Consider the following 11,289-nt stretch of genomic DNA (forward strand, 5'->3'; position numbering starts at 1 on the left):
CCCTTCTCCCTCTCAAATTGTATTTGAAAACTTAGCATATTATGGTCACTTCCTCCTGATGGCTTCTTTACCTCGAGTTCCCTTATCAAATCCGGTTCATTACACAACACTAAATCCAGAATTGCCTTCTCCCTGGTAGGTTCCAGTACAAGCTACCCTCAGAATCCATCTCAGAGGCACTCCACAAACTCCCTTTCTTGGGGTCTGGACCAACCTGATTTTCCCAGTCTACCTGCATGTTGAAATCCCCCATAACAACCGTAGCATTACCTTTGCGACATGCCAATTTTAACTCTTGATTCAACTTGCACCCTATATCCAGGCTACTGTTTGGGGCCCTGTAGATAACTCCCATTAAGGTCTTTTTGCCCTTAAATTTCTCAGTTCTATCCATACTGACTCTACATCTCCTGATTCTGTGTCGCCCCCTGCAAGGAACTGAATTTCATTCCTCACCAACAGAGCCACCCCACCCCGTCTGCCCACCTGTCTGTTCTTTCGATAGGACGTATACCCTTGAATATTTATTTCCCAGCCCTGGTCCTTTTGCAGCCATGTCTCTGTTATTCCTACAACATCATATTTGCCAATTTCCAACTGAGCCTCAAGCTCATCCACTTTATTTCTTATACTCCGTGCATGGATATATAATACTTTTAACGCATTACAGTACTCCCCTCAGCTTTCACATCGATTCCGATTGCACTTGGCCGTACTCTCCGATCCCTTCCTGAGCCTTCTGCCCCGTTAATTCTGTTGTCTTTCTTAACTTTCCTTATTCTCTCTTTCCCTTTAACTCCATCCTTATATTTCCTCTCCTCCCCCCCACTATTTAGTTTAAACACACCAGTGTAGCAGGGGCAAACCTGCCTGCCAGAATGCTGCTCCCCCGCCTGTTAAGGTGCAACCCGTCCCTTTTGTACAATTCATCCTTGCCCCAAAACAGATCCCAGTGGTCTATGAATCTAAATCCCTGCTTCCCATGGGGCCATGGCCCAATCATGGCCGTGGGACCAAGATCGCCCATGTCATACAACACAGCACATAATGATGATGTCATATGACCCAGCACATAATGATAGAAACATAGAAACATACAGCTCAATACAGGCCCTTTGGCTCACAGAGCTGTGCCGAACATGTCCTTACTTTAAACATTACCTCGGGTTACCCATAGTCCTCCATTTTTCTAAGCTCCATGTACCTATCCAGGAGTCTTTTAAAAGACCCTATCATATCCACCTCCACCACCGTTGCCGGCAGCCCATTCCATGCACTCACCACCCTCTGTGTAAAAAAACTTACCCCGACATCTCCTCTGTATCTGCTTCCAAGCACCTTAAAACTGTGCCCTCTCGTGCTAACCATTTCAGCCCTTTAACATCAAAAAAAGATGGACTGGCATTGGAGAAAGTCCAGAGGAGATTCAAAAGAATGATCCTGGGAATGAAAGGGTTAAGTTTTGAGGAGCGTTTGATGGCCCTGGGCCTGTACTTGTTGGAGTTTAGAAAAATGTGGGAGGATCACATTGAAATCTATCAAATATTGAAAGGCCTAGGCAGAGTGGATGTAGAAAGGCCGTTTCTTTCTGTACGGGAATCTAAAACCAGAGGACACAGCCTGAGAATACAAGAATGTCTTTTTCGAACAGAGACAAGGAGGGATTTCTACACCCGGGGGTGGTGAATCTGTGGAAATAATTGCAGAACATGGCTGTGGAGGCCAAGTCATTGGGTAAGAGGAGATTGATAGGTTCTTGTTTAGTAAGGGGGGAGTCAAAAGTTATGGAGAGAAGGCTGGAGAAGGAAAATATCTCAGCCGTGATGGAATTCTGGAGCAGGCTCGATGGGCTGAATGGCCTCATTTTGCTCCTGTGTTTTCTGGTCTTATGTCAAGAGATCGATTTTCAAAGGAATAACTGACACCTCCTCTTTGCTTTCCTATTAGAGCTGACGAGACACGAAACAACCAGGCTACCTGGGTGGAACAGGTGGAAAAGTACGAAGACGAAAACATGGGGAACTTCAAAAGGATCTACCCGAGCTCCACTTCAGAGAAATACGAGAAGTTCTTGGAAACGGTTGACTCCAAGGCTCGGGAAGAATATGTCAGGCAGGTTTACACTGCCCCTCCCAGTCCTGCCCCCTCCCTCCCTCCCTCTCCAGTATCCCACAGCCACCCAGTGTCCCATCACCTGTCAAACGGTGAAAGGCCTCGAAAGAGTGGATGTGGGAGATGCTTCCTATGGAGGGAGAGTCTTGGACCAGGGAACACAACCTCAGAACAGAGGCGGAGGAGTGTCCTCTTAGAAAGGAGGAGAGAAGGAATTTCTTTAGCCAGAGAGTGGTGAATCCGTGGAATTTGCTCCACAGGTGCCTGTGGAGGCCAAGTCATTGGGTATATTTAAAGCAGATGCTGATAGATTCTTGATTGGTCAGGGCATGAAGCGATAAGGGGAGAAGGTAGGAGATTGCGGCTGAGAGGGAAAATGGATCAGCCATGTTGAAATGGCAGAGCAGACTTGATGGGCCAAATGGCCTAATTCTGATCTGCATCATATGGTCTTAACCACATTCTCTACTACCCCTCTATAATCCCTCCCCAATCCTTTCACCCTCTTTCTAATTCCGCACCACTTCCCCACTACCCACAACACAATTGTTCGCATTCTGGTTGCCTCATGATTGGAAAGGTGCAGAGGAGGTTTCCCAGGATGCTGCCCAGATCAGAGAGCATGTCTTTATGGGAATGGGTGAACGAGTTAGGGCTTTTCTTTTTGGAGCGAAGGAGGGTGAGAGGTGACTTGATGAAGGAGATGAAAAAGGCATAGATCAAATGGGCAGTCAGAGACTTTTTCCCAGGTTGGAAGTGGCTAATGCGGAAGGGGGGCATCATTTTAAGGTAATTGGAGGAAAGTATAGGGGGGACGTCAGAGGTAAATTCTTCACACAGAGAGTAGTGAGTGCATGGAACACCCTGCCAGGGGTGGTGGTAGAGGCAGATACATTAGGGACATTAAAGAGACTGTTAGATGGGCACGTGGATGATAGAAGAATGGAGCGCTCTGTGGAAGGGAAAGGTTAAATTGACCTTAAAGTAGGTTAAAGATTAGCACCACATCGTGGGGTGAAGGGCCTGTACTGTGCTGTCAGGTTCTATGTTCTCTCCCTCCACAGCTATATATTCTTATTATCATTAAGGACCCCCACCATCCAGGACATGCCCTCTTCTCATTGCTACCATCAGGGAGGAGATACAGGAGCCTGAAGACCCACAGTCAACGATTCAGGAACAGCTTCTTCCCCTGTGCCACCGGATTTCAGAATGGACATTGAACCCAGGAACACCACCTCACTGTTTCTTGCAGTCTTTTTGCACTACTCATTCAGTTTAATTTTTAGTATGTTTCCTATTGCAACTTACAGTGTTTTTATGTCGCAAGTTTCACAACATCTTTCCCAATATATGTCAATGATGTGAAACCTGATTCTGATCGTGTGGTGATTCATCACTCGTGATACGGAACAGAATCAGAATTTGGTTCATATCACTGGGGTACATGGTGAAACTTGTTGTTAATTGGTAGCAGTACAATGTAATACATAATAATCAAAACTATGAATTACTGTGTATATATATATATATAGAGCAGTTAAATTAATTAAGTAGTGCAAAAAGGGGGGGAGGAAAGTAGTGAGCTCGTGTCCATTCAGAAACCTGATGGCTGAGGGGAAGGAGCTGTTCCTGAATTGTTGAGTTTGTGCCTTCAGGCTCCTGTACCTCCCCGCTGATGGTTGCAGTGAGAAGAGGGCATGCCCTGGGCGATGGGGGTCCTTGATGGTGGAGGCTGTCTTTTTGAGGCATCGCTCCTTGAAGATGCCCTGGATGCTGGGGAGGTTAGTGCTCATGATGGAGCTGACTGAGTTCACAACTTCCTGTAGCTCCTTTCGGTCCTGTGCAGTGCCCACTCCCCCACCATACCAGATGGTGATGCAGCCGATTAGAATGCTCTCCATGGTACATCTGTAGAGATTTGCAAGTGTCTTTGCAGACCTACTAAATCACCTCAGCCTCCTCGTGATATATAGCTGATGTTGTACCTTCTTTGTAACTGCATCGATATCCTCAGAGATGTTGACACCCAGGAACATGAAATTGCTCACTCTCTCCACTTCTGATCCCTCTGTGAGGACTGATGTGTGTTCCCTCGTCTTACCCTTTGAGGTCTGCAATCAGTTCTTTGGTCTTACTGACGTTGAGTGCAAGGTCAGGTACACTTCCCGTTCCTATGTCAAAGAGCACCCCACCCCCCTCACTGTTAGACTGATGGGTGATTCTTGCCCCGGTACTGCTCCCTCTGGAACAGCCGAGTGTTCTGTCCCTACTGGGCATAAGGTTGGAACATTGAAGGGGTGGGAGAGGGTATTGTTCATATTGGTACAATGGCTTGGTATTGAAAATCTCGCTATCTCTCCAGGCAGATACGCAGGGAAATTCAGCAGAGGCAGGAGCAGAAGGAAATGCTCCTCAAAGAACTGGGGTTCCCTGAAGAGAACCTGCAAGAAGAGTCCCAGTTGCAGAAGAATCCGACCCTGTTGATCTTGGTGAAGCCAAAGTCACCAGAAGGACTGCAGACGTCATCATCCTCCACTCCTGTAAGAGTTTCTCTTGGTTGACGTGCTAAGTCGCCTTAGGTGGGACTAATGATTTAATCTCCGAGATGTAGATGATTTCAGCTGAGCTGACATCTTGTAGATTATTTACAGCTCAGCTCAAAGCAACCTCTCAGCTAAGTCAAGATTGGGAATTAAATATCCAAGGGTATCAGGTTATACGGTATGATAGGCAGGAAGGTAAGGGGGGTGAGGTAGCGCTCTAAGGATGAGATCAGTGTGACAGTGAGAGACGATATAAGATCTAAGGAGCAGAATGTTGAGTCCACCTAGGTAGAGATTAGGAACGGTAAGGGAAAAAAAAATCACTGGTGGGAGTTGTCGATCAGCCCCCAAATAATAACATTACAGTGGCACAGGCAATAAACAGATATCTCAGGCACGGAAGAATAGAACAGCAGTTATCATGGGAGACTAACTTGCACATAGATTGGGTGAATCAAGTTGGTCGAGACAGTCTTGTGGAGGACTTCATAGAACGCATAAATGATGGCTTTCTTGAACAGCGTGTTACTTAACACAAGAGAATGTGTTATCTTAGATCTGGTCCTGTGCAATGAGAAAGGTAAAATTAGTGATCTTGTAGTTAGGAATCCTCTTGGAAAGAGTGATCACAGTATGACTGAGTTTCCCATACAAATGGAGGGTGCAAAAGTAGTCTGGGAACACAGGCTATATGGTGGGACTATTGAGGAGCAGTGGAAGACTTTCAAAGAGATTTGTCACGGTGCTTAACAAAAGTATATTCCAGTTAAAAGCAAGGACAATAAGGGTGGGGAGAGCCAGTCTTGGATAACTAAGGAAATTAAAGAAGGTGTCAAACTAAAAGCGTGTGAATAGAAAGCCTCCAAGAGTAGTGGGAAACTGGAAGACTGGAAAAATTTCAAAAAGCAACAAAGACCCATCAAGCAACTAATAAAGAAAGGGAATAAGGAAAGAAAATAAACTAAAATTCTCTGGATTGTGGGCAGGTTCTGGTGGATGAGAAGACGGCGAATGTCACGCCACAGTTCAAAAAATGATGTAGGCAAAAGCAGGTAACTACAGGTCAGTTAGTTTAACATCTGTAGTTGGGAAAATGCTTGAAGCTATCATTAAAGAAGAGACAGCGAGACATCTGGCAAGAAATGGATCCATCAGGCAGATGCAGCATGGATTCAGCAAAGGCAGATCCTGTTTGACAAACTTACTGGAGTTCTTTCAGGATATAACAAGTGCGGTGGATAGAGGGGAACAGATGGACATTATTTACTTGGATCTCTGGAAGGTGTTTGATAAAGTGCTGCATAAAAGACTTAGCCATAAGATAAGGATGCAAAGAGTTGGGGTGATGTATTAGCATGGATACAGGATTGGTTAACTGAAAGAAAGCAGAGTTGGGATATATGGGTGTTACTCTGGTTGGCAATCAGTGGTGAGCGGTGGTGCCATATGGGTCGGTGCTGGGCCTGCAACTGTTCACGATATATATTAACGATCTCGAAGAGGGAATCGAGTGTAGTGTATCGCTTAAGTTTGCTGATGATACCAAATTGAGTGGAAAAGTAAATTGTGCAGAAGATACAGAGAGGTACGTATAGATAGGTTAGGTGAGTGGGCAAGGCTCTGGCAGATGGAGTACAATGTTGGTAAGTGCGAGGTCATCCACTTTGGAAGGAAAAATGGAAGAGCAGATTATTATTTAAATGGTAAAAATTTCCAGCATACTGCTGTGCTGAGAGACTTGGGAGTACTTGTGCATGAATCACGAAAGGTTGGTTTGCAGGTGCAGCAGGCTATCACGAAAGCAAGTAGAATACAGTATTGCCCTTCATTACTAGAGGGACTGAATTGAAGAGCAGGAAGGTTATGCTGCAACTGTACAGGGTACTGGTGAGGCTGCACCTGGAGTACTACATGCAGTTCTGGTCTCCATACTTGAGGAAGGATATACTGGCTTTGGAGGCAGTTTGATGGTCAGGTTGGGATTGGTGCGGGGAGAGTAGAGGGCAGTGCATTCAGTGGAGGAGTGAAGGAGTGATGAAGTCGATGTCCCGTCAGCAATTCAAGATGAAAAGATCCAGAGCAGGCAGAGAACCAGAGCGGGGAGTCCAAGGAGAGGAGGAGGTGATTGAGGGTAATTTCAGAGATGTGAGAGCGGATCTTTTATACAGAGAGTGGTGGGTGCCTGTGGTGGTGGCTGAGATAGATACATTAGAGATTTTTAAGAGACGTTTAGATAGGCACATGAATGTGAGAAAGATGGGAGGATATGGACATTGTGCAGGCAGGAGAGATGAGTTTAGTTAGCTATTTGATTACTAATTTAATTGGTCTGGCACAACATTGAGGACCGAAGGGCCTGTTCCTGTACTATACTGTTGTATGTTCTATTAAAGGACTCCTGTCCTCAGCTGCAGGGATATCTTTGAACGAACGTCTGAGGGTCACGCCAGTGGGTCTTTTCACTGCTTTAGCCTTCATCCCAAGCGGGGCTTTGGTTCGGAGGTTGGGAACGCGAGCTGGCTTTCAAGTTAGCAACCAAACCTGTTGGCAGATGTTTGCCCTGGCCAGACAGCTTGGTGTCAGCGTGAGCGAGAGAGAGAGAGAGAGAGAGAGGATTCCAGTCTTTCTGCATGTAAAGATGTAATGCTGAGGCTTTATAAGGCAGTAGTGAGGCCTCACCTGGAGTCTTGTGTGCATTTTTGGGCCCCTTATCTCAGAAAGGATGGACTGATATTGGATGTTTGAATAGGCAGTTCAGGCAACGCATCACCAAGTGATTAGATAGGGCGTCAAAGGTTAAAGGGAAAATGGGTTTGAGAGGGAAATAGATCAGCCATGATGAAACAGCGGAGCAGACTCGATAGGCTGAAAGGCCTAACTCTGCTCCAATGTCTTAAGTTCTTCCGGTCTTTCATATGGAGACAGTTCTCCAGTCCGCTGAAGGAGTCTGTTAATGAGCTAGACCTGGAGGTTCTGCATTGGTCGGAATGGGCCATGGATGTTGTGTCCTAGCTGTCTACATGATGTGCAAGCCAGGGAAGTACAACACAGAGAGCAAGTTGTTGCCCACACAGCAGGCTAGCTCTCTCCATGTAGCTGATGAATGCAAAGGAATGGCAGAGATCGACAGTTTGGCATCAGCCCAAAGCGACTGGTTTTAAGGCGTCAGTAACCCACCTAGGTGCCTTCTCCTGTCAGTAGAAATGGTTCCGCCAGTCTTAGTAGCTCAGCCAGACGTGAAGACCAGGAGCTGGACTTGGTTGTCAGAAGCCTGCCCTGCCGTGCAATGTGATCATGTCTGCTCTGTGCTGACTACAATTCTTTTTTTCCTGTACTGGTTTACGTATTAATAAACAGCCAGTAGGTGGAGATTGTGTCTCTCTCAGCCTTTGGCAGTCCATCAGGGTCAAGCATATTTTGCTTCCAACCCACGACACACACACCAAGTGCTGGAGGAACTCAGCAGGTCAGGCAGCAACTCCGGTGAGGAATACAGTCGATGTTTCAAACCGAGACCCCCTCATCAGGACTGGAAAGGAACTGGGAAGAAGCCAGAATGAGACTGGGAGGTGGTGGGAGCGTGGAGGGAAGGAGTACAAGCTGGCAGGTGCTAGGTGAGACCAGGTAAGGGGAAAGATGGATAAAGTTAGAAGCTGGAAGGGTTTAGGTCAGGGGTTCCCAATATCATAAAACCACAAGATATGGGAGCAGAATTAGGCCATTAGTCTGCTCTGCGTTTCATCATGGCTGATCCATTTTCCCTCTCAGCCCCAATCTCCTGCCTTCTCCCTTTATCCCTTCATGCCCTGACCGACCTCTGCCTTAAGTATACAAAAAATACTCGGCCTTCACAGCTGACTGTGGCAATAAATGCCACAGATTCACCACTCTCTGGCTAAAGAACTTTCTTCTCATCTTCCTATTCATCTCTAAAAGGACACCTCGCTATTATGAGTTTGTCCTCTGGTCTTAGCCTCCCTACCATAAGAAACATCCTCTTCACATTCACTCTGAGACCCCTTGCTTAATTGTACTGGTCCATGGCAAGTAAAATGTTGGGAACCCCTGGTAGAGGTGGAAGAGTTAAAGGGCTGAAGGAGGAGGAATCTGATGGGAGAGGAGAGTGGACCATGGGAGAAGGGGAATTAGGAAGGGAAGAGGGTGAAGATGGGAAGGTCTTCATTGAGTTCACAACATCCAATCTGCTCTGGTACCACATATTTATGTGGGCTGTCCTGCTGAGACTCTGGACAATGTTGGCCCCTCCAGGACATTGATAGTTGGGTCTTAAACAACTGTTGGGTCATTGAATATCAGGGGTAAGCAGTTAGGTGCCCTCTTGCTGGAGATATCATTACCTGGTGTACTGGCATGATAACTTGGCTTCCTGGTGTCTGGCTATAACACTGAAGAGTCCCAAGCCTACTGTCTCCCCTGTACCACTGCGACCTTTCTTACCTGTCTGCTGTAGTAGTGAAATCTGCCCCAAAACCTTGTAAATTATAATTCTTTGAGGACAAAGAAACCTGGCTGTGGGAAACAAGCTTCGATTGTGTAGAGCTTTTCATTGATGGCATGAACTTCTATTTTTCCAACTACCGATAATTTTTTCCCTCCTGCTTCCAATTCCCCATTCTGGCCTCTTTTCCACATCTCCCTATCACCTCCCCTGGTACCCCTCCTCCTTCCCTTTCTCCTGTGGTCCACTGTCCTCTCCTATCAGATTCCTCCTTCTCCAGTCCTTTTACCTTTTCCACCTATCACCTTCCAGCTTCTTACTTCATCCCGCTCCCCCACCCACCTAGCTGCACACATAATCTTCCAGCCTGTCCTCTTTCCCTTCTCCCCACCTTTTTTATTCTGGCTTCTTCCCCCTTCCCTTTCCAGTCCTGATGTAGGGTCTTGGCCCAGAAACGTCAACTGTTTATTCATTTCCATAGATGCTGACTGACTTGCTGAGTTCCTCCAGTATTTTGTGTGTAGAATTCCATTTGCCTTTGCCATTATCTACATTACTCACAGCTAACGTCTGTGACCCCCCCCCAGCTCGCTCTGTACAGTAGCATTCTGTGATGTCGCTCTCTCTCTCTCTCTCTCTCTCTCTCGCTCTCTCTCTCGGATATTTTACTTTCTTACTCCTTTCACCATCATCATTATGTGTCATGCCATATGATATGGGCAATCATGGTCTTTGGCACTGTGGGCAATGGCAAACCTCTTCTGGGCCAGTGTCTTTACAAGACGGGTGACCCTAGCCATTATCAATACTCTTCAGAGACTGTCTGCCTGGCATCAGTGGTCGTATAACCAGGACTTGTGATATGCACCGGCCGTTCGTACAACCAACCACCACCTGCTTCCATGGTTTCATGTGACGCTGATCGGGAGGGCTAAGCAGGTGCTATTCCTTGCCCAAGGGTGACCTGCAGACTAGTGGAGGGAAGGATCACCTTACACCTCCTTTGGTAGAGATGTATCCCCACACCACCACCCAGCTACACCTTTAACCACACATAGTCCAGCTCCCCTGTGGCGTTTACCCTTCAGGTGAATATCTAAAATAACTCACACAAAATGCTGGAGAAACTCAGTAGGCCAGGCTACAGTGAATTCTAAATCACAACTGTCTATGTTAAAAAGAAATTACTTCATTGCCCCTCTGACCCAGGCCTAGGCTGATTCCAGACTGAACAAGAGGCCTGAGCGGAAATCCGGGAACTGGAATCTCAGTAGCCAAAGTGAAGAGATTTATGGCAACTTAGGAATTATCCTCAATCTCTTTCCTCCAGTTATTGACCCTCCTGCCGCTGAAAGCAGTTTCTCTTGACCCACCCTCCATTATTTGGTTGCCTCTAATAAATCTGCCTTTCTCACCTGTTTCAAAGGGCAGTAGCACTGGGGCTTCTCACATCTCACCACGTTAAATGGTCCCCTCTCCCTGGGCCAGCTGCTCACTGACCTGTTCGGTATCAGGAATGGCATTGTTAGTGTCATGTTATTCTATAATATCATGGAAATAAATCTTTGACTACATCGTGTTCTTGTCAGTGGTACCATTGTCAAAGATTCTTCTGCATGCCTCTCTGAGTCTTTGAGGCGAAACTGAATGGTATTCTGAGCGTCACAAGTTCAGGAAGTTCATCTGACACTGACTGCCAAGATTGTTTTTTACTGAGTGTTTTAAAATGCCAGCTGTTTTCAAAGTTGTTTTTCTTCTGTATTCTTCAGACCAGCCAAGTGCTAGGAATTGTCTCCAGCCCAAGCCAGCGAGCAGGCGGCTGGGAGGAGAAGAAAGTGGGCCACAGCTGTGAATTCTCTCCAGGCAGAGCAGATGTTGAGCCAGAGCTGGTTTCTGAACAGAAGGCTGATGGCACAGAACACTGCTCGCTGCTCCAGAGCCAATCCCAAGCAGAGCAGAAAGAACCAGGCCAGAAGCAGGAGCAGACAGAGGTTCCATCGGAGATCCCTGCTGAAGCACAAGAGGGAAATGCTGTGAGTGAGGCAGTGAACCAACCGGAGGCCAATAGTCAAAAGTTCCAACAGCAGGCCCAAGTCCTGGACCAACAAGAGGCCGAAGATGGGGATCAGCAGCAGGTTCAAGATCTGGTCCCACTGGAGCCCCAAGCTCTGA

General features: G+C 46.8%; 1 protein-coding gene across 1 annotated transcript in view; it reads left to right on the plus strand.

The window, feature by feature from the left end:
• The window catches only part of LOC140192259 (tubulin polyglutamylase ttll6-like), a 55,338-nt gene extending 44,049 nt beyond the window's left edge, over positions 1-11,289 (plus strand). The window contains exons 8-11 of the mRNA XM_072249934.1: positions 1,948-2,116; positions 4,482-4,655; positions 10,887-11,150; positions 11,227-11,289. Coding sequence (XP_072106035.1) covers positions 1,948-2,116; positions 4,482-4,655; positions 10,887-11,150; positions 11,227-11,289 — 670 coding nt within the window. The remainder of the gene's footprint in view (positions 1-1,947; positions 2,117-4,481; positions 4,656-10,886; positions 11,151-11,226) is intronic.

This window comes from Mobula birostris, unplaced genomic scaffold, assembly GCF_030028105.1.
Source record: "Mobula birostris isolate sMobBir1 unplaced genomic scaffold, sMobBir1.hap1 H_1, whole genome shotgun sequence".
In the NCBI taxonomy this organism is placed as follows: domain Eukaryota; kingdom Metazoa; phylum Chordata; class Chondrichthyes; order Myliobatiformes; family Myliobatidae; genus Mobula; species Mobula birostris.